Genomic DNA, 25,260 nt, shown 5'->3' on the forward strand with positions numbered 1-25,260 from the left:
GTTGGTGCCAAACTTAAGGCTATTTTGCTTAACTAGACAAATAACAATACATCCCTGATACAAGCTAATCTGCAAACTATTCTATCATTGCTATGCTTTCATTAAATTGTTGTATAGGCTCTTGCTACAAAAATAAATATTATGTTATGCATGATCTAAAGGCTATTTCAAATTAAAAGTTTGGGGGCACCTTTAGTGCTGAAATGAAAAGGCATGTTTTAGGCATTGTAAAATGTTTAATTACAAGAAAAAATTTTGAAAATTTAAGTACAATCTATCGAGTGCAGAACTAAAGTATTTTTTGTGGTGTTTGTATTTTACACATACTTAAATGACTTGTCTGAAGGTTAATGTGCTTATTCAAAAGTACAAAAGTATTCTAATCTGGATGGTCAAGAAAGACAATGAAAATCCTCTTCTATAAACCAGAATAATTTGGAACCTACTTAAGAAAGAGAATGACCAATCCAGGTAGACAAGACTTGAGTTTATTTATGCGATTCAAAACTCCCTTCTTGAAAGGACATTTACAAACTTAATTTCAAAAATAAAATAAATTCTGAATGACAGATGTTCACGTTTTAATTTCAATATTACAGGTATGTTCTTTCGTGATAAATTATCAGTTGAAAATGTTCCAGTGGAATCTGGTATCAATTAATTTTACACTTCATATAAGAAATAATAAAACATTTATTTTCAAGTCTTACATATATTACTTAAAAATAGATACAAAGTCCAGTTTGAAATTTTTAAATTTTACTGCTGTTTCAAGCTACCTGAAAGAAAATACCTTAGTGAAAAATATGTTCCAATTATCTTAAGTATGACTTCAAACAGTCCACCCATGTGCTATTTAGTTATCAAGTTGGTCAAATGATGGATGATGTTATCTTTAAAATTAAGAAATAGTATTTGTTGGGCAGGTAAAATAATAGAGACTATTATAATATGCAACTCAGAATCAAATTCAAGAAGTTGACTGATTAAAAAATCTAACATTGCACAAATTCATAAATAATTGCTTAGTTTCCATCTTTAATATAAATCTGCTTTATTGAAGCACACTGAAAACAATCAGATAGAGAAAAAATTGTACATAAGGTTGTTTGCTTGATGGAGGCATCACTTTGTTAAAATATTTCTCATACATATTTCCCTGTTCAAAAATATAAACTTGTTTGTTTTCCATATATACAAGTATCCTGTGAAATCCTGGATTCTGAGAAGAAATAGTTTGAGGTATAGCATTGAGTAAAACACCAAAATGAATGATATTTTTGGCTGAATTTCATTAAAGTTACTGTCAGCAGAGAAGAGTTGATTGTAGTGTGCTCCCAAAAGTCTTCCAGGTTTTGCCCTCTGAGAAAATGGTCAGCGACATCAAATAATTGAACTCTTCAACATCAATATATACAAAGGCATTTTATTATTAATAAAAGAAAGGGAATTGGAGACATCAGAAATTGCAACTTTATTTTTTGTAATACATATATTTATTGCCATCATGGTTCTGCAATTGTCATAAAATTTGAGTCAGATAGGTTCTGGGACACGTGCAAGTTTTGGAAATGGACACATAGATAACAGTATAGAACTGTACATAAAATAATTACAATTTATTAAACACACTGTTTTAGCATATCCTTGGACGGGAATGAGCACCATTTTTTTTATGAATATATATTTTTCTCTCTTTTTTTTTTTCTACAGCACCAAAGAAATCCAAATAGGAAGAGGAGAGATGAGGGTCGAGAATTAAGAATCAGCCCTGTTTCCATCTCAGCCACACTATCTTATATCTTAATGATTTTCAAAGCTCTTTTCACATGTTTTTGCCCCTTCAAGGGCATCAGTATTAAATGGTACAAGTATACATAGGAAGTTGTACTCTATACCATCCTTATTCAAAACTTGCATGTGGCATGAAATGGGTCGGTGGCACCAAGGTATATTTTCTGTTGGTTTCATAGGTTCTTCGTCTTAATCTTAGCCAAGAAAGCAAACTGGACCAACTTCAAATCCAAACTTTTGATTCTGATCACCAAAGTCATTGATCATTACATCAATGATAGGTACTTGATCAATTTTCGGTGTGTTGATTTCAATCACAGTCTTTTCATAGCCTTTTCTGGACTGTAAAATTAAGCACAAATTTAAAATTACATGATAATTTAATATTGCTAAAACAAATTTTTATTTTTTTTTAAGCTTCGAAGTAGAGGTTGGAAGATGAGAAAGAAGAAAATAAATTACAAATTTGCCAATAATTAGACGATAATTTTTTGCTATTACTGATGGAGAATCACATGGAATTTTAAATTTTGGATATTAACAATCATGCTTAATATTTAGTTGCAGTCACTCAATTCTGATAATCCAATGTGCTGCACATTTAAAAATAAGTTATTAAGTTGATAAATAAAATTTAGTATAAAATTGATGCTGGTACTAGATCCATCATATAAGTAATACATCCTATTTTAGTTATAATTAAGATACATATTGTCAAATTCTCTTAAAATACAGTATAGAATTTACAATGTAAGAGAGCAAACACTGAAACATATCTGCCATATGTTAATTTTTATAAATATTAATAATTTACGACTACTTAGAATGCTTTCCATGACTTCTGAATCTTTAACCTGCTTTGATTTGTCTATCGTGTTCTACTTATGCTCCATTCATTCTGTTGAAAGCATAGGTTCTCTTATTTTTTAATTGTGCCCTCTTCAGTCATCAACACGTAGCTAAAGCAAACTGCTATTTATGGAACTCCCACAGGCATGAACAATGGTTTCAGAGGATAAAGATAACAAAAATGATAGTAGTTTCCTAAGTTGTTGTAACACAGTGATAATTAAAAAGCACCTATAAGCAAAATGCAGGTGTAAAAATTACCTATGGTATTAATGGCATGATGGTCATTCTTTTATCTGATATTTTAAATCCATGTATTGAGCAGGTTCAGTGACATAAGGCATTGATTTTTTTATGTCACATTAACAAGAAGTAATAGTATTTAAATGTCAGAAATGACAAAATAACACATTACTTAAGATTACCTTGTTATGCTTTCAACAATGTATCTGGGCAATGATGTCTGTCTCATTCCACCAATTTTCATACCCCTTCCCTCTCATTTTCTTCTACATATTCTAAAGTTACTACATTGTGTACAACCATAGAAACAAAATTATGTACCCCATTTGTGTACAATGAGTCAAAATGCAGTCTGTAAAAAATTAAAAGCTACATAAAAATAATTTAAAAAAATAAATAAAAATAAAAAGGAAAACACACACACAAAAAAATTTATCTGTGTATATTTCAGTGTTTGCATGTGTGCATACCTGTGTGTGAATAGTAGTGGTCTCTAAAACTCTGTATCTTAATGTCAGTGTCAAGCATCAAATCTTATTACTGACTGACAGCCATTTCATGACAGAAATCTAGCTTAGAATCAAACTGAGGTTGTTACAGGCTGCGTCTCATCTCTGAGGAAGAAGACAAGCAAGATCCACTCACCGCACAGCCATCATGCAGTGCTTTGATGTAGGGGTTGTTATCATAGGACATCTCCTCATCATTTGATCCCAGGAACCGAAGTGCTTTGTCATAACTTCCTGATGACACATCATACCAGGCAGCCGACTGATGACAGTTGTAGGTGAAATTTTGCCGAGCAGAGGCAGTGAGGAGTTTTAGGAATGTCATTTGCACCATGTTAATGGAATTGCCTTCAATATCTAAATATGAAAGCTGGGAATAAAAGAATAAAAAAACACATAAAGACTTTTTTTTTTTCTCTTTTATACTACAAAAAACAAAATCACTGTTGACAGTAAACTGTGATGCTGGAAGCATGTAGATGACAAGTCCTTTTTAACCAACTGAGAAACAGTGTGAATTGAGGGTCAGAATACTCAGATACAGGATTTTATGAACTCAGGACTATCTCCAACTAGGTTACTCTAACTACTACTTGTTGTTTCCTAATCAGTAAACACTGCAAGAAAAAAAAAAAAAATTGATTCTGCTTTGAAGAAAACACTTCATTATTTTTCACAACTTTTTTTTTTTTTTTTTTTAAGTTGTAAAATGGTGAAACAATGAAAACCGAGGAATCCCAGTGCGATGCAAAGGTTACCTGGTTTAGTTCTTTGATCGTACTCCTGAACTTTTTATTTTGGGGCCATAATCTTCCAAGGCATTTTGGTTTTCTAATTTTCAAAACAGAGTCTCAGTTCATTCTTAGATAGTATGTATATTCACAGTTTTATCACTAGCATCCAGCTTAATGCCAGAGACAACCGGAGTTAATAATTGTTGAATCAATATTTATTTTGTATTTATAGCAGGAAAATAATTTTAGATGTAAATTATTAAGATTTGTCTTACATCATCTTCACAAAATTTTTGTTGGGTATAATTAATATAACTGAGCTTAAGAGAAACACATAAACCTAAATTTAAAAAATTACAAATCCACTCGGATTTATAGGTTAAGGCAATGCAAGAGCAACTAATCTGATTTCCTCCTTATAGTAAGTTTACCTGTTCCTTACTGACTAACAGATGTGATATTGAGGAGCCTCATGAGTTTAGAGGAAAAAATTTCCTTTGGCAAAGCACTCTAAGGAAAATAAAACTGCACAAAACAAAACACACAGGGTTCTATGTATTTTTTAAAACTCATACACAAATAAGAATGTAGCACAGTGTGAATATCTAACCTGAAGCCTAAACTAGAGAATTATGAGTCATTAATATGTATGTTTATATAGGAACAATAAATGTATAAATTTTCACCAGTGGAAAATAATAGCATTTGAAAAAGAATATTAATTAATTGAATAATTATCTGGATAAGTGGGAAACACTTAAATTTGGTTAACTCCTAATTAAAGTAATTTAAACATATATTTTAAACTGTTTTTAATATGACTTTAGTCTAGATCCAATCTTAAAATATCTTTATAAAAATTTTAAAGGAAGCTGTTAATTGTACGGAAATACACCTTACATTTGGCTTATAATAAAAATAAAAGGTAGGTTTGTTTACTATATTCCCAAAGATAACAGTTAGAAAAAAATAACTGTACATGCTAAAAGTTCTTAATGAAATGAAGAAAAAAGAACAAATTAGTAACAGAAAATGAAACAGTGATAGTCAAAGACTTTAAATGGATATTATATACTTTTGCTGATATTTTAGCAAAATTCATTTTATGATGACTTTCAGTCTTGAACTGTATTATTTGATTATTTTTTTCAGTAAATTTAGTATACTTCCAGATATATTAATACAAACAAAATTAAACTGCTTTAGGATACCATAGTGGTCTAAATGGAGCAAACTGGAGAACACATAAGCTCTACTTATGGAGTTTTTGATAAACCATTTCTTGTTGAGGTATTAACATACCAATTTTCCTCTCTTAAATTCACTAAACCAACTTCCTGGTTTCTCCTTTGGCCATGATGAAATTCTTACCTATTGTAAAGGAATGGGAAAATTAGAAGTTAGGTAAATTTTATGAATAGTATTGTTTATGTCCATATCAATAAATTTCACTAAGATTAAGAAGCTAAAGAGCTTTTAAAATAGTATTGGTCTATAATAGACAAAATGAGACAAGGAGCAACATTTGAGATAGATCCTATGAATTGCATGTCATAAACATTGAATCATTTTCTTCATGATCTCTTCAGTGCTGTAAAAATAAATGGGGAGAAACAATTTGGTAAAGGCAGACTGAGAGCGATTGGGGACATCAGTAGAACTCTCAGGTAATTTCTCACAAAAGAAATCCTCCAAATCCCAGCCAGCATGAACCAATAAGGCAAGTAACAGCACTGCGTATCAAAGGAGGCATTCTGAAAATATTTAGCTAGTAACTAAGGGCAGATAGATGTTCCAGAAAAGTCATTGGTAGAAAGTAAGATGAATCATTCCTTCTGGGAATATGAAGAATCTCTTGTAGACTTGTATTTATGTTTTTATTTGTAAAGATTAGTAAATTATCAGTTTATAAGACTTTACCTTAGGGAATCTGAATCATCATTGTGAGGGGTGGAATTTTCCTTTGTCATGCATTTTTTGGGGGCTACAGGAGATTTATTATGATTTGCCATATGACAAGCTGGGTTGGGAGAAGGAAGTTGCTTTCTCTCCTGACCTACTATATCATTCTGATGTCACAAACTTAAATTTTCTCCTAAAAAGATATATCACACATAAAGTTACTTGCTTTGCCTTATGGAGTTCCTTTACCTCTGTAAGCCTGCACCATTTACTAAAGAAAATGAGATTTATTACATGAATATGATAAAGATAAAATGTCTTGCTTACAAAATGTTTGGAAAATACAATTATGCTAATGAAAAAATCTTTCCTTATATTAATGATTTGCATGTAGCTTTAAAGATAGAACTCAAGTATATTGATACTGTTAGGTGAAAAGCATGGAGTATGTGTGAAGACACTAAACATTTAAAACATGGAAGTGTAGAGAATACTCTTATTTTATGTAAAAGACAAATTCTTTATAAAATTTTGCATTTTGAGCATAATATGCAGCTGTGAGTGCTACCATATGATAATTGGGCATAAGAATACTATATATGCACTAAAATTTGAAATTCAGCTGTGACGTGTGATGGAAAGTCATAGAATCTTAGAGAGCAAGCAGGTGCCTAAAGAATACATCTGGGCAAAAAATAAAGGAAAGAAGTATTTGTTAACTCTATGCGTCACTCTGGTGCCTTATTCATGTTTATGCAAATGAAATGCTCTAATTACCCTGTAAGAAAAGCAGATAAATGAAAATATGACAGTATAATTTTCATGTTTAGTTCAATATTGCAAAAACATGGCAGGAACTGTCAACATTCACCACCAAAGCAGATTGGTACTTACTCCCTCTGACTTTTTGTCTGGATAAATGCAAGTCTCACCACCAGATGTGAAATTACAATAAACTTTGAAGGAATCTCCTGAGCAACCTTGGTTAGGATCAATCCAGTATTCACCTACAAAGTAGAAAAAAGCAGGTCATATATAAGTTCATTAACAATAATATTAAATGCATTAGATATTAAATTTTATTAAAGAGAAATAAGGAAGTCAATATTCGCAGATTCCCTACATTTTTGTTTTTAGGCATATTAAGGTATATACTTGATTAGTAGGAGTGACTTTATGTCTTTTTTGCCTCAAATCTTTGTAAAGGAACCATATCTGAAATACTTTTTTTGTTCTTAGCATACCAATCACTTTTAGGTATTAGTCTGTCACCTCTTCAAATAATAACATTCTGTTAATCCATGTATAATAAATTATACGCATAATGGGATCAGATCTAGTTGAGCCCAAATCTACTATGTAGTACTTTGTTTTAGAAATATGAGTGTATGAGTGTAAAATTCCATTTTCACCTCATTTACTCATCTGTAACAATGGAGTACCTACTTAGGCTCAGGAATCATACCTTCACCTTATCTTATACAAAAATTTTTTGTAGTAAATATGCTTCCTCTTTGAATGGGGTCCTAAGAAGGATAACTGCCTTATATATTTAAATATGAACTGCTATTATTGCCTTTAATGCAATGTGGCTGAACAAATTTTATTGTGTAAATAATCATGGTTAATATTTTTGGATTAGTGAGTAAAGATGGTCAATATTAGGAGTGACATAAAGTTATTCTTTGAATAGTTGACAAATTATTTTTTTAACAAGAATTATTAGGAGATAAAATTGATAAGCATGTGACAATTACTTTGATTTCTTCAGATCATTTTCATGCTGCCACCTTATTTCAAATGTGATTTGAATTATGTGAATACACTGGTTATGAACTTCAGCATTTTAAAAGCTCTCTGGTACTGAGTTTAGTACTGGAACTCTCAAAACTTCAGTCACATTCAATGTTTACTTTCTACTATATAAAAGCAGGGAAAGTACTTTAATAATTAATAACATCTTCTGTTTGTCAGGTAGTAACTTGAAGATTTTAACAAAAACATTCACACTTTTTGTGATTATAGCACCAATACATTCACATCTGAAACAAATTGGAATTCTCAGGAAAAATATACAAGAAAACAAATATCATCTAAAATTTTATCAACCAGAGATAACTGTTTGATATTTTTATATGTTCTTAAAGAATGTATTATTTGGAATTTTATGGGAACCAATTTTATTTCATTTTATTCAATTAACATGGTCATTAGATATTCTTTCAAATAATATATTTATAGCTTACTTATTCAGATATCTTTGTTCATACAATGGACCAATATCCTGTGGATACTATGTTCAATTTATCTCTAATTTATTCATATCTCATTTCTACTACCATATCTCTAAATGAGCCCTTTGTCATCTCCTGTCCAGACTAGTCCAGGAGTTTCTTAACCAATTCCCTTGACTTCATTTTACTTCCCTCCAAAACTACTTTAAATCATTTTCCAATTCGCTCACTATTGTTCAGCCACAACCAACTTCCTTTTAATTCCATGAAAACATCAAGATCTTGTCTTCTTCAAAGCTTTGCAAATGTTTTGCACCTTTTGACTAGAATACGCTTGATTCTGAGCATGACTGACTATCTTTTTAAAGTTTCAGCTTACATATTACCTCCTCAAATATTAACATTGAATTTGTCCAAAATGGAATCATCCCCTAGTTAAATAAATGTCTACTTTTCCATAATAACAGTCATAATATGCTATTACTAATCATTTTGGTTTTCCTATCTATACCGTTAGATAATAAATAGGTCAAGAGCATTATTCTTTCTGTTCATCTACGAATGTGTGTATGAAATGCAGTGCCTGGCATCAGTCAATCAATATTAATCTTATTTAGTTGTCACACTGAAGAATTAATGAAGATAGTTGTACAGAAACTACTGGAAACCATAGCCCACAATGGGATTACCACTCCTAAAGTTTACAATACTTTTTTTAACTTCTCTAGTTCTAAATCATATGTGCTTTTATAATTTAGTAATGCTGCTCTTACATTTGATTTTCAAATTTGTATGATTACCTTATTCATTTTGATCTTAAGTGAAGAAATCATAGCATTTAGTTGTATTCTCTGTATTCTCATCTAAATGTCATAAAAACCTTAGTGGAAATTTGTTGATTGGTCAAGTATATTTAAATTTGGAAGTAAAAGGGGAAATTTTCTAGCACAGGCTCAAGCTAAATCATTTAAATCCTTTGTGTACGTTATGCTAATTAAAAGTAAGAATCTCTATAAATCACAGAACTAAACATATCTTTTTCTAATAAACATAAATTGGAAGACCTTGAATCATCAGTTTGCACAGAATCCTTAACAACTGTGTGTTTTAGTTTTAATTGTTTATGCTTAGGATAGTACGATTTTATGGTATTTTTCCTTTATAGTGGCTACTTAGGAATTAATTTAGACTTTGCTATCTTCATGGTGTTAGATCTCATTTATAAAATTCAGTGATTGATAGTGCAAAACAATATTTTCTTGGAAGTAAAAGGGGAGGTAAGGTATTTCAGTATAAATTAGAAGGTTTAAAGTCAGATAAATATCCACCCATTTTAATTAAGTAATGATGACTTTAATCAACTACCTTAGCAGAGCTGAAACTTTTTCCTTCTCAGAAATAGATGTGTATAGGTTTTGCTAAGAACTAGGCAAAATAAATTATCCTGATTATAATTATTAAACAAACCATGAACAGTTGTACAGTATATGTGTGGATCAATGAAAGAAAAATTTTTGCCCCGTTATCCCAATGCCTAAGTATTCTGTTCACCAAATTTTGCTAAACTGATAGATCAAATATTCATGTTATGCTATTTAATCATATTCATATTATCCATGTTAGTGCAAAGTACTTGATCATATTCATGCAAATATTAATTAATATTAATGTAATTGTTTTAACATACTATATTAATATAAAGTAAATTGGTAAGTCAGTAATAATTGTATGGTGATATGCACCTATGAGTTCACACATAATATCCATTCTCAGTTATTTACAAGGTGAAGAACATTTGTGTGAGCAATCATTATCTAAAAATCATCTTGTCACAATTCAGTGAAACCTTATTTAACAGACAAGGATTTTCCAAAGAAGACCTTGAATTACACAGTGTAAATGACTTTTTCTGTCTACAAGAGTAGAATTAATAATTGTTTGCTCTAATTTTATTTAGACAGTATATTAAACATTTAATTAGAATTAACGAGCTCACAATGCACTTCAGTAACTTAGCAAATCAGTACATTTGCTTTGTCATGTATTATTAACATACCATCTGGGAAGTCAGGGTGGCTGAGTTGCAGGTCTTTGCAAGTTCGGGCAGGATTGGTCTGAGTACCCATTGGAAACTTCATATGCTCAATGTCTTGCTTCAGGGAATTGAGGGAACCAAATATTTCCTCCATTCCATCAGAGTAATCGAGAATATTATCGCCCATATCATCTTGCATGCTTTCAGTATGTCTTCTTGTTTTTTTGGATGACAAGATTGGTAAAGGCTGAATGACTTCACCAGGTGGACCCTGTAAAGGAGACAAAGTGAGTGTAAAATATGTGAGTGTTCCATAAAGTAGAGTATTCTGCAGATTTCGTTATTGCTGGTTTTGTTCTGGTTAGAAGAAATTATAGTTGGTTTAGTTTTCCTGTAGCTACAGAATGATAAGTGAAAAGATCATATAAATACATACATATACATGTTAATTTTGTAGTTTCTTTTGCAAATATGTGGTGTAGATATGGAGGTAGGTGCACAAGTCATATTTCTGGCACTTTACACATTAGCATAGTTTTCTGTTGACATGTTATATATGATACTCTCTGATTTTCTGAGTAGTACTCATTTACACAGTATTTCTGGAACTATGTAAAGTCTCAGCTGAATGCAATGGCTCACACCTGTAATCCCGGCAAATCAGAAAGCTGAGACAGGAAGATCGAAAGTTTGAGTCTAGACTCAGCATTTTAGCAAGATCCTAAGAAACTTAGCAAGACCCTGCCTCAAAACAAAAAATAAAAAAGGGCTGGGGATGTAGCTGAGTGGTTAAGTGTCCAGCATTCAATCTCCCATACCCCATGCCCCCCCAAAAATATTTTTACAGATTAAAACAACATTTTAAAGCTCTTATACTACCTAATGATGTATATTTCATAAAAATTTATATTCTGAAACATAGAAAATTTATAAACAGTGTGCTTCAATATCTACAACTTACATCTTTATAAATTAACACTGAGAGGCAGACTTCAATTTTTGTCTATACAAAAGTAGAACCACACCAAATAGTAAATCCATAATGTTATAGTGAACCATGCAATAATTCCTATGTTGAATACATAATTCTTGATACCTCAGAAATTTGAGAATTTATTTATAAATAGGGTCATGTGAGATGGAAAGAGTTAAGATGAGGTCATTGGGGTGGGCTCTAATCCAACATGGCGGACATTATTATAAAAATGGAACATTTGAACACAGAGACACATATAGAAGGAAGACAATATCAAGGAGAGAGGTTCAGAACAGATTCCTCTCCCACACCCCTCAGAAGAAAACAGCCCTATTGACTCCTTGATTAGGACTCCTACCCTCCAGAACTGTGAGATCAAATGTTCTGTTTTTATTTCTACTCAGTCTTGCGGTATGCTGTTATGGTAGTCTTAGAAAACTAATACACACATAATTGGAAAATTTTAACTCAAGAAAGACAACTAAGTATTCTTTCATATACTTATACATTGTAATTCTACCTTTTAGTAGTGTTTAAGTCTGGTAAATATAAGTACTTATAAAGGTAGCTATTATTTTTCTTCTATTATGATAATTATATTCATTAGAAAAGACAATGCCTAGCAACTGAACTTTTGTCTTTATTCCTAAAGTTAGGTAAATGTATCTCTGTGTCATACAATCTATTGAATTCATTAAAATATGACAAAAATCATAAGATTCTTTTGAAAAAATAAATCATATTATTATAATGTATAAGATTGTTATATAATTAAGGTTTCCTTATTTAGAGTCAAATCAATTCATCGATTGGTTTTAGCATGTAGACTTTATTACTTAATTGACATAGTTACATTTGTTATAAAATCAAAAGTTTGGACAGTACCTGTTTTCATTCATTTTATAATTGGAAACAAATCACTGCCAGTCTCCAGATGTAAGTTATCAGAACATCATTCTTGTTAACATGCACTTACCGGAGGCCCAGGAGGTCCTGGAAGACCACTGTCACCCTTCTGGCCAGCAGGTCCCTGTTAGAAAAAGAGTGAACATAAGTAGAAAACAAAGTAATTTAATGGACTTCACTGAAAAATTAAAATATCAAGGGGAGAAGTACTTACAGAGGAGCCTTTGTTACCCTTGGGACCTTGAGGACCCTAGAAAATGCAAAGACAAAAGCAGAGATAAAAATCTGCAGCATCTGTACCTCTTTGTTATACTCAGAGCTTAACTCTACCTTATAAGATTGCTTTGCCTTGCACTTACTGGTAAGCCTGGAGGACCAGGTGGGCCAATGGGACCAGCAGGACCTGGAATTCCCTAGAGGGAGAATCATCGAATTTATTGAGTTTTCCTCAGCAATTCCATTTCCATACTTTGCATAACAACACACATTCCAAAAGGTATAGAATTTAAAAATGCCTAAGAATAGCCTAAAATTTTCCATTGTGAAGCTGAGAAATAACTTTCAGAAAGTAATCTGAATTTTTCCACCTGGTGCACTGTCTATGGATATTGAGATGCTAAATAGATGGCTCAAATAGCTTTTTTATTAAATATCTGTAGTATGAAGATTGCATACATATATATTTTATATTCCTGCAGCACTCAGAATAAATTTGTATATGATGAAGATTCAATACATATTTGTGCAAATACTAAACTATAATTTTTATGATTTTAACAATTCGTAGTTTTAATTTATTTATTCTAATGTCAAATAAAAATCACTTTGAAAATAACACTCACTAAAACCAACACCAAGAAAGATGCTCTAAAGTACTTCTTTGGTCACGCTTAAGGAGATATGTGCAAGTCTGTGTGTATTATTGGAAGAGAGAAGGTAAGAGCATCCGTGCCTCTACTTACCCCATCCCCCTTTGCTCCTGGAGACCCTTGAGTTCCAGGGAGTCCTCTGTCACCCTTCTCCCCTTGCTCTCCTGGAGGACCAATCAAGCCAATTAAACCAGGATGCCCCTTTGGAAGAGGGAAGAAAGAAAAATTTTAGTAATACATAAATTATAACCATTACAAAACCGAAGCCCTAGTCAAAACATTTGCATATTAAATTCATAAAATAAAAAATTTAAAATGTAGATCAAATACATTTAAATAACCTTTCTAAATGGAATATAAAGTTAAGATGCACCCTCTCTCCTTGCTTAACAGGATTTTTGCTACTTAACATTAAGTGCAACCTTTATTAGGGTTTGGGTGTATTATGTAGATGAATGTTTTCTAAAAATATCATCCTCAGTGCTTCATGTGAGGATCCTCTAGCTTAAAAAAACAATAATATCAATAAGTAATATTGATGATATAAACAATGGGAAATGCATTATTTTAATAAGCATCTAATTAATACAAAATGATTTCTATTCTTCAGAGACTTTGCGGTTTTAAAAAACTTTTGGAGATTTAAAAATAATCTAAACAATATTAATGCCATTCAAAAAACTGCTTGTTTTCTCTATTTAGTACAACACAGTATAAATTTTAGGAGATCTGATTACTACTTGAAAGATATTTCTAGTTTAAATTATTTTTATGTTTTAAAACATAAAAGTGGTCATTTCGCTATTCCATCTGCTTATCTTGTGAATAGTTATTTTAGTACAACCATATGCTTTCTCCATATGGTTTCTAAAAGGGCACGCTGAAAAGATGCAACACCCAATTCTGGTACATGTTTCACTATTACTTTGCATACTTTCTCTTCTATAAACACATCTGGGAAGCTGAGAGTTAGTAGCTTTTTCATGGTTAGAATGACAAAGCTATCTTTTGAAATTTCCTTTTGAAAGGTTTTAATCGGTAAAAGTAATGACTTCTATTATTATTGCATCAAAAGTGTAACAACACAATATTTTAAAACTTTTACCTTCTCACCCTTGGAGCCAGGATCTCCTTTGAGACCAGGTAAACCAGGAGGTCCCTAAATAATAAGAAACAAATAAACACAGAGAGTAGTCATAAATATAAAAATCATATTACTAATCACAGAGCTAGTTTGATTTGGGAATATTCAGTTCAAAACAAGTCCATAATGATCAAAGTTTATTTTTCAGAATTCTACATAAATTTATATGTTTAAAACATCCTGGTTTAATGTAGCCATACCATACAACCATAATACTGATAATTCTGATTAAATAAATATGAATTGAGAAATATGTCATAGTTTATGGGAATATTTATATTAAAATGGACAATTTCCATACATCCTTCTATTAACAGACAAAAAAATTTATGCAAAGTATGCGGTTTTAAATGTGCATGTATCCAACGATATTCTAATGAAAAGAAAATTAATCACCAAACAAGTTTATGTTAATTAAGTTAGATTCTCTTTTGCATTAATATAAACAATTGTACTGCTTTGTTAAACCACAGACAGACAAAAAGAAGACTTAAAAATTATCTATTCACTTTTAAATATATTCTAAGGGTGGATTTTGACATTGCCCTTTCACGTAGATTGGAATACCCAATTGGGGTGCGGGGTGCAGCTCAATGGCAGAGTACTTGACTAGTATGGGCAACGCCCTGGGTTCAATCCCCAAAACAACAACAACGACAACAAAGAACATTAGAATATTCTATGGTAATGAATCTCTCAAAGTGCTGTCATCCAAACATCAGCATCAGTATCAACTGTGAACTTCTTAGAAAGAAATTATTAGACCTTATCCAGATCAATGGATACAGAAATGTGTGTGGAATCCAGTAATCTGTTTCATAGATCTGATGCTCATTAAGGCTTAAGAAACATTATTCTGTGGTATCAGACCCTAAATCCAGATAATCAATATGCACATCAGAGCAGCATAGAGAATGATGAATATTAAAATAAAAATATGACTTATTTAGTTTAGCATCTTAATAATTTTATAATTAAATGTACATAATTTGCATCTACTTGTTTTGGTCTTATCAGAAAAGATTGGTGAAAAGGAAGTAATGTTGCCCAACAGCATATTTTAAAAAATTGTTTTATAGGAAGCTCCAATAGCACATTTTAAAGGAAATAATATAAATGGGTAAAGGAAGCAATCAGGTAATCATTTAGAGAGTTTATATAACTATTAGGGCAGGTGTCAGACTATGCATTAGAATAAAGAGGCATAAAAGAAGCCTGGGAAAATCATTCTAATAAAAATGTAATCATGGGTTTGATCCCTAGCATTGCCAAAAAACTAATTGTAATAAAAAAACTATGTACTTGAAATATTTAAGAATATTAGCTACACTTGATATATGGCAGTTAAAAATACATACATTCTCTGAAACTGAAACAAAAATTTAAAAAGTATAAGAGATTAGGGAGATAGCTCAGTGGTAAAGCACCTCTGGGTTCAACCACTAGTACAAAAACAAAGAACCCCAAAACTATTTAAAGAGGCTATATATATATTTTTTTCTTTCTTCACCTCTCATTTTATATTCAAACTTTCAGGCATACCATATACTTTTCAAAATTTTTTCTGTAAATGGGAAAACAAAGATGTTGCCTGTTGGGCATCAATATTCAGTTACTGTTGTAGTCACAAATGTTGAACTCTAAATCTTATACCTCTGAGTTTTATTCATAAAAGTATACTAAAAGTAACTGTGTCTTAATATTGAGATAATGAAAGAAAAATCAGGCTTATCAAAGACTCAATAAACAGTGAAGCATAACACAAATATCAATTACTATCATTAGCTTTAGTTATGATACAGATGGGGACCTATCATCTTTCTCATCCTTATGATAGTACAAGTTAAAATAGCAAAAAAGAAAATAGTAATTATAATTCCTCAGGGCATCATAAGAAATATACTAGACATTATTTTGTGTTTCAAATGAATTTTACATATTTTCTATACAATTATTCATGAAGGAGTTAAAGAGTATTCCTCTAAGTTAATAAGTTCTTATGAAATTACAAACTATGTCTATGGATGAATTTGCCAAGCAAAATCAATTTTGTATTTTCATCAGCTGGAAATGGAAATTGATAATGTTATGATATTGAGAGCAGTTATAAATACCCGTCTGAACTCGGAACATATCAAAAACAACAACTCTGCATATAAAAATGTTATTCCAAGTTACATGTTTTCTATTTCCTCTTTAGGATATTGTAAATTGAAAACCCCTAGGGAAATACATAATTCATATGCAATAAAGAGAAATGGAAAACAGGGACCATACATTCTTAAGTGTGTAGAATACACAATCAAACATTCCCCCTGCAGTATTATCCTTTATGGAATATTTGCTTGATCTGCATCTCAAAGCTCTACTGTACTGAAACTTAAAGAAACTGCAGATCCCACACTTTCTTTAAAACATAAAATCATGAGATATTATTTAATTTGGGGGAAAACAAGTGTTTTATTATTTCAACCTGTTTAATCATTATGAAATGTCAAGCATGTCATCCTCTTTCACATAGTTTAAATATAGCATTAAAGAAAAAAAATAAAATTGTGATTCAATAACCCATCCTAGTTTTTATTCAGGCTTTTATGTTTGAAAAATAATGCTATCAGACATTTTACTTATCACTTTATTAAAAGAAGGAATATATAATAATATTAAAGTAAACTTGTCCAAAGATAAATAATGATAAATATTTCCGTTACATTGGAATGAATAGGATTTTAAAAGAATATGAAGCAAAACAAAATAAAAGCTTAAAACTAAATGTTAGTTCTGCCTTCAAAAAAGATCAAATAAATATTAGTTTTTAGTTATTAAGTCACATTAATTTTGATCTGTAGCAGGCAGAAGAATTTAGTTACCACTGTTTTTCTCTTTAAAACACTCTTATTCACATTTACTTTTCACTCTGTACTCAAGAAACCAGCAGTTCCACTTAAAAGTAGAAATAAGAACAGAATTGTTTATAGGCTCATCATTGTCTTAGTCTTCCTATTTGCACCTACATTTTCTACTTTTGTGATCTAAGTTCCATATGAGGATTCTAAATGTATTCTTGTCCATATAGATCTGTATACATACACATGGGTGTATTGCACATATATAGGATTAATGCATACATAGAGGTTTAAGTTAATTTTATCATTTTTATTTTGCTTTTTAAAGTAAAAGACATATACAGTACTTCCACAAAACTCTAGTAAAGCTGGATAAGATAGAGTGGAGCAGACAACAAGCTAATATCATTTTTAGAGTTTTAATATCTGTTCATTTCACTTTAAAGAATTTTATCTCCATAAAATTCCTATAAAATTGTTAAATTATTATCTATGCTGATGATGGATCATCTGTTGGAGTTCAATTGTCTAATTAGGTACTAGTCAATCTGGAAAGATGAAAGCCAATAAGTTTACTTATTGAACAGCTAACCAGATTTAAACACTAGGGAAAGGGAGGAAAGACGTTGGTGGCAGTGACTAGTGGAACTGCTGTAGGAAGTTACAGGTAGCTTCTAGAAGAGAAGAAGAGACCCAATAGACAGCTTCAGAACTCCGGTAACAAGCTGAAACTCGCTAGACTTGAATATTTGTGCAAACATATTTAAAAAGGTAATATTTTAAAAGGTAATTTTTTCCTTTATTTAAAGGAAAAAATAAAATATGGAGAAGCTATATTCATAACAATTTTATGTGAATTATTTTCCGAATTGAATATAAATTGCGTAAATTTTCACATCTCTGTTAGTCTCACCTCCTACATCTTATCCACATTTACAACTCCTTTTACCTTCTTTCATAATCTAATCATACTTCTAATCAGGGAAGAATCCAGAGTGGAAATTATTTAAATGGTCTTATTCTGGGTATACTTATCATCCTCTGTTTGATTCCATTATAGTATTTATCACATGTTCTAACTGCTGAAATTGTAAATTGACCTTCTCTGTTTGCTCTAATAGTCAACATCTTCCAAACCAGATTATTGATAACACATACAAACACACACACATAAACTGAGGTGAAATTAGTTCCTTTCACTAAGAATACACAACTGATGTTTCTCAAAATATTTATCATTATTTTATTCACTTAATTCTTTATTTTATATTACTAGTGCCCATCAATTGGTTTAGTGGTATAAAAATTACTCATTTAACAGGCATAAAAATTCCATGAGGTAGAAGATGTTAGTAACTAAATTTAACTCATTTAAATTTTATGGCATTTCATGGAACAGATGCTCTTAATCCCATTTTATAAATGAAGAAACTAAAACTAGAGAGAAATACACACAACACACACACACACACACACACACACACACAGAGAGAGAGAGAGAGAGAGAGAGAGAGAGAGAAAGAGAGAGAAAGAGGGAGGGAAAAGAACAATATTTCTAATGTCATTCTACAAGTAAATGGCAGCGCACGTATTTGAAAAATAGAGAGTTTGAATTTAGTCAATGATATTAACAGTAACCATGATAAATTACTTCTCACTCTGATTAAAATATTACCTATTATAATAAATAATTTTTAGCTGAGTTAAAAGCTCATTAAATTGCCATAAGTAGCATTCTGGAGATGATTGCTCAATCCACCCTCACCCTCATGGACTAAGCACATTTTCATAGAGATTAGACACCACAGCCAAGACTACCCAAAGCTATGAAAAAGCTATACTATATTCATGTTATAAGTATTCTCCAACAAAACCAGCAGTCAGAGAATTGAGTAGGCTTACTTCTGAGGTTCATCATTTCTGTTCCTAAGTGGGTTTGAATTGTTCAGAGCCTTGTACTCTAAACTTACATTGCTTATGAGTCAGAAGTACCAAACTTTTGCAAGCTGGAATCAGGTGGTATGCCTGATGGTTTTATTTTTAATATTAGCTAAAGGAAATCTCCAGCATGGTACTTTTTTTATTTCATCTGCAGAAAGGTCAGTATACTTATTGAAAACCCTGAAATAATAAGAAAAAAACCTCTGGCAAATTTTAGGATGACATTAAGGTAGAGTATTTTTTCTTCCAGGCTCTGACCCTGTGCAGTTAGGCACTTACCATAGTAAAGAAGAATATTTCCTAAAGAGTCCTGTAGATGTAGAGTGATTCCTGCTTCAGACAGGACCCCATTTTCTATATGGACGAGATTATGTGCCCAATTGATAATCTCCGGCTTGAAGTCAATTACAATTTGACGATACTTATCCAGTTAACAAATAAGTAATCTTTAACTTCTTCAGCAAAAGTTTAAAATACTACCTTTAACGTTTATGAAATACTTGATGATGTGTGAGGGGAAATGGTACTGTCTAAAAAACGTGACTGGAATCCCTCTTGAATATGATTGTGAATCTGAGTTTTGATGGTTTTTTGGATATGTATGCACCTCTGAGATAATATATCCATGACAAGAGGCTTTTGACTAAGGTTTAAATACTACGTGGAGGAACTTGGCCATTTAACCAATATTCACCACACTTGCATTGTACAGTGTATACTACTTGCTGTTTTGATTAATCCTTTAACATAACTATTTTTGGATAGTGAAGGTAAAATATCTATAGTGTGAAACTGATCCATTCACAAAGCAAACAAGTCATCTACTAAGCAATGATTTTTAAAGATCATGTCTTTTTTCTCACTGTCTGCCCAATTTTAGCAAAGGTAGCTTGGATGCTACAATTAAACTGCATCTCTAAATAGTAGGCTAGTCAATAATTGCTTACTACATTTCTCACAGCCTATAGTTTGCACATAATGTTTAAACACCGACTAAACTTGAATGTTGGTTATAACTCGTATCTTTTTGCACTAATGGGGTTTAGTGTTCTATCTTTCAGCCAATATGTCTCACAGAAGGAACCACTTAATTTGGTCAAGGAGTCACTGTAAGCCTGTACCAACATTATTCTTTTAAATGATAAGCACCAGGAAGCATGGATTTTGGGGGAAACTGTCTGTACTAGTGAAAATGACTTGCAAGGCCGTTAGTGGCATATTTTATCTGAGGGGAAATAATTTTTTTCATCCAAAAGGTTAAAAAAAAAAAAAAAAGGAACACTCTTCTGATCAAGTGGCGTCTTTTCCATGTATCTATCAGTTAGAAATATTTTCCTCTTTTGGGTCTAAGTAATATACTTCCTTGAGTACTGTATAAAGTACAACTGACTTAGAATCTAAACTTTCAGAAATTTTTAGCTTATAAACAATTTTTGCTCAGGAAGTTTCTCTTTTCAAATAATGAAAAGATGCTACTCACCATAGGACCAGGTGGTCCATCTTGGCCTGCAGCTCCAGGGAGACCTTGTTCTCCCTACAGGAAAAAAGAATCATGTTTTATTAATAAATGATTGTGCATTATTTTTTTTCAATTTTGGAAATGCAGAAAGGAAAGCAGCACATATCTCCTGTGACTTCTACTACACGGAAAACATTTACAAGTATTGTAAGCAATTTTGTGCTTAAAATTTTGACTATGTACATGTCCATATGTAATACAGCCATGCATCTGTTATGTGTGCACGAGGAATGCACAAAAAGTTTGTTATTGAGAAGTTACGAGTTTAGTTCCCTATTCTGCCTTTGCAAGTTAGAACTGTACCATGAATTTATTAAATAAATGACTTACTTAAATAATGCAAGAATAATCGTATACATAATAATACTGAATTCCCACAAAAACATTCTCACTATAACTTATGAAATATGCTGTCAGAACATTTTTAATGCATAATTTATTGACAATAGGTGTTATTTTCAAAGCAGCATTTTTCAGCCAAGATGCTCACTCACCACAGGGCCAGGGATGCCCCGGAGACCTTCTGGACCAGGCTTTCCAGCAGGACCCTGAGGACCAACTGGGCCAGTTTTCCCAGGAGGACCTTCAGCACCTGCTTCTCCCTATTAGAAAATAAAGTATGCAAACACACTCGTAATCCTAAAAGCACATTTTATTATTTTTAAATGTATTGGAATAAAGTGCTGTTTAAGGTATTATAAGTTTTTTGAAATAATTTTTTATAAAATATATTTTACCTTAGCCCCTTTTTCACCTTGTCTTCCCTCTGCACCTGCAGCTCCAGGAGGACCCTTATAAACATAAAACTGCACTTAAAATATGTGTTACAGGGCTGGGGATATGGCTCAGTTGGTAGAGTGCCTGCCTTGCAAGCACAAGGCCCTGGTTCAATCCCCAGCACCACCAAAAAAAAAAAAAAAAAAAGTGTTACATATAATACAATTCAGGACTTATTTACAAATACTCCAATTTAATTTTAACAGACCAATAAATTGTGATTTACTATTGTTATTTGGCTTAAAACACAGTGTGGAAAATTAAAATGATTTGCACGTACAAGCTTCCACTACAAATATTAAAAGTAAAACTCAGGGTAGACTATAGAAAATCACATAATGCCAAGGTAAGTTAATGGTAAAAAATAAAGTGTTTAAAAATGCTGATGAATCAAGATAGTTATTATGCATATAAAATACTCAGATATCACTTATGTTGAATTGTCAGGGATGAATTTAATGTACCAAACTTTATTTCCATTCTTATGTATGTTTTCAGAGTGGGCCCCTTCATAATCTAAGAACATCCATATATTTACACATTCTTAAAAGATCATGTCCCAGTTAAAGAAACATTTATAATCATGATGGTTCATTGAGTATTTTCCTTCTCTAGAACTATGTAATTCATGGAAATAAGTAACATTAAAAAATAGTACCACTTTTTAAAAACTATCATTAGAGCAAAAATAGAAAAAAAAATTTACACTCAAGATGTCATACAAAAAGAATAAGTACAGAAAGATTAAGTAAGAACTTGGTGATCTCCTAGAACTTGCTTTTCATTTCTTCCCCAGTTCCTTTTTTTCATTTGTTTACTTCAGTAATCTCAATGATTATGCTCAAAAGCATCAACCAAGATTGGAGCTGGAAGCTGGAGAGAGTAGCCATGTGTTGTTATTTGGTGAAAATAAGGTGAAGAATGAGAAATTACTTTTTAAAAAAATTTTCAGATGTTGTCATAAAATTCTAATGGTGAATACATGCAAGACTTTCACATGTCTTTTAAATTCATATTTAAAATGAAACATCAAACACTTCATCAAACTTAGAGAATTCCATGGACTCATTTTATCTCAAAGAATAATGAAGACAACACTGGCAATTATTTTCTCAATATCAGCATTGTAACCTCATTTATTATTGGACATTCATGGTGCCTCAATAACAATATAAGAAGTGTATAAATTCTATACAGTCATCTCTTGAGGTGGTAGCAATATGCTCTTAATAATACATAAAATAACATTTCAAAGCATATATTTTAAACATCATATTATTTATGCAAGAAGATTTCTGCAGTTAAGCATAAACTTTGACTCTTTCTCATTGTTAAATGTTGAGCCATTAATTATTTTGCTGTGATATTTAAAATACTACCAAATGCAAAGTAGATAAAACAATCACAGTAACTATTAATTTGGAAACAAACAATGGAGCTCAATAAAATAAAAGTTATTCCTTATTCATGAAAATGAAGATTTTTCCTTAAATTAGTGACATAAATTTATGCAGCCTTAAACTCAAAGGATTACGTTTAATACATGAACTTTATAGCATAGATTTACCAATGGTTGATTTTTAAAACTCAAACCATACAGCAAGTTATGCCAAGATAGAGAAATAAAATCTGAGTTTGAAGAGCCTAGAGAGTTTTAACATAACTGAACTGTAACACAAAGATTATGATTAAAATATGGGGTTTTTCCACCTCAAAAGGACCTTTTCCTTATATGTACCTGTCACTGTGTGAGTCCTTATTAAATAGCTGTTCCAGTCATTTTCTCATTTTAATTTATTCATTTCATTTTCTCCCAAATGACAAAGAATTTTACTTTTTAAGAAAAACTAAGATGAAAGCAGACTTGCTTTTCCCAGGAAAGTTGGAAATTTCCTTTGAAAAAAACTCATTGTGCCTCCTATGATTTAAATGCATCTTCAAAAAGCAAGTGTTGGAAACTTAATTGGTACTGCAAAACCATTGGGAGGTGGGGCCTAATGGTCTCATGGATGATTATAATGGTTATAAAAGGACTTGAGGCTATGAGATCCATCCCATGTGATGTTTCATACCCTCCCACCTCTGCCCTTCTGCCCTGGTGATGCAGCAAGAGGGCCCTTGACAGATGCAGACCATCAGTCTTAGATTTCCCAGTCTTAGAACCCTGAACATTTCATGGTTTCAAAGGAACATTTCTGTTCCTTTGAAATTATCCAGTCTGTGGTATTCAGTTATAGCAGCACAAAATGGACTAAAACAATGCATACAGAAAAATTCTTCTTTTGGTTATTTTTCCTATGTTTATATCAAGAGGCCCTAGTTAATTCTTCACTGGTATTTGCTGCTAAAATGGATTTTCCTATCTTTGAAAAATATAATTCCTACAAAATATCTTATTATCATGTTTCCCTTGTTAACATTTTACAATATGTCCAAAATTTATCCATTCTTCCACTTATTCACAAATATATAAATATTACTTACATTCCAGAAATGTGCTATGCATGCTGAATACAAATAAAATATAAAATTGCAATCCTAAGGGAGTTTCCAAAATTTAGTTACAGAGACAGACATAAAAGTTAATAAACAGACTACACTGTAAAATAAATGAAGGCAAGGTAGGTTTACAAAATAGGTACACTGATACAGTTTGGCAGTAGGGAGAGCTTTCCTAAAAATTGAATCTCTGATCTGAATCTTACAGTGTGTGTAGCTGAGGGAGGGATGCTTCCTTAGAACAGTTTACCTTCTGAACATTTACATGCAAACACAAAGGCAGAGAATGAAAAGTGCATGGCCCTCTTCAGAGAAGTGCTAGTGGTTCAGTCAGGCTGACAGCAAAGAGTCTGGGCATACATGCAGGTCATAGGGGCAGAATACTGGCAAGCATGCTTATGTTGGGGTTTGAGAGCGAAGAGGAAAGAGGAAACTTACAGAAAGGCAGGAACTTGAGAATGGTCTGACTTCAGATACTAGTAAAATCAACTCTGCTGAAATTTAGAGTGCAATCAGATGTTTGGGGAAACATTTACACATGTATTAAACCAACAAGTGTTCTTATTTTCCACATTAAAAAATTATAACAGCTACTCAGGAGGTTAAGGCAGGAGAACTGCAAGTTCAAGGCCAGCTGGGTGATTCTGAGACCCTATCTCAAAATTTAAAAAATAAGTAAATTAAAAGAGCAGCAGATTTAGCTCATTGGCAGAGGGTTCCTAGGTTCAATTCCCAATAGCCACAAAGGAAAAAAATTTGGACAGTTTTTCCTAAGCAGTATTAAAAACACTAATATTTTGAGTATTTAAAAAATAAAGTTAAATCAATTTAACTATCTTCAATCAAAAAATACCATTTATTTTAATTTCTATTGTAAACTTTCCTTTGGTATATGAACTGGACTTTAAAATTCCATTTAATATGTGTACTTTCAATTTGTAAGGTTAAAATTATTTAGTTCTATAATTTTTTTCAGTAAAGGGATTTGATAACTTGAGTGTCAACATTTCAAGGCATATTGATATAAGCTGTACTATCTTCTGGTGCCTTAAGGAAAGAGATATCTATTCTCCAGTATTATAAATGCATGACCTAAGGTACATGTAGTAACAAAAACAACATAATTTTTCTACTTGTTTAATGACCATCAGAATGCTGTTTCTGTTACTGCCACTCAAAGCATTACAATCAATATTTATTTGTCAAATTAATTCACAGAAAAATGATAACATTTTGAACACATTTCTAGTTATTGGTACATCTGCTATATATATTATACCAAAATTATTATTGGTCTACCTTTCCAAAGTAGGGAAGCTAAAGGTAGGAGAAATGTTAACTTCCACAAAATACATACAAAGCTTACTTAAGACTACCGTTCCAGGTGGACTAAAGGGAAATAGATTGCAAAACAATTCTTCACTTGACCAAATTAAAAAAGAAAAGTAACCTCACATACGTGTAGTGTATGAAAAATGACCTC

The 25,260-nt window shown here is 31.6% G+C and overlaps 1 protein-coding gene across 1 annotated transcript in view; it reads right to left on the reverse strand.

Annotated features, from left to right (window-relative positions):
* Positions 1-466: 466 nt before the first annotated feature.
* Positions 467-25,260, reverse strand: part of COL11A1 (collagen type XI alpha 1 chain) — a 243,926-nt gene continuing 219,132 nt past the window's right edge. Inside the window, 13 exon segments of the mRNA XM_079133305.1 lie at positions 467-2,136; positions 3,532-3,765; positions 5,432-5,500; positions 6,926-7,038; positions 10,322-10,571; positions 12,253-12,306; positions 12,397-12,432; positions 12,542-12,595; positions 13,145-13,252; positions 14,157-14,210; positions 20,463-20,516; positions 20,996-21,103; positions 21,239-21,292. Coding sequence (XP_078989431.1) covers positions 1,990-2,136; positions 3,532-3,765; positions 5,432-5,500; positions 6,926-7,038; positions 10,322-10,571; positions 12,253-12,306; positions 12,397-12,432; positions 12,542-12,595; positions 13,145-13,252; positions 14,157-14,210; positions 20,463-20,516; positions 20,996-21,103; positions 21,239-21,292 — 1,335 coding nt within the window. The 3' untranslated portion in view covers positions 467-1,989.

This window comes from Sciurus vulgaris (assembly GCF_902686455.1).
Source record: "Sciurus vulgaris genome assembly, chromosome: 1".
Taxonomy (NCBI): domain Eukaryota; kingdom Metazoa; phylum Chordata; class Mammalia; order Rodentia; family Sciuridae; genus Sciurus; species Sciurus vulgaris.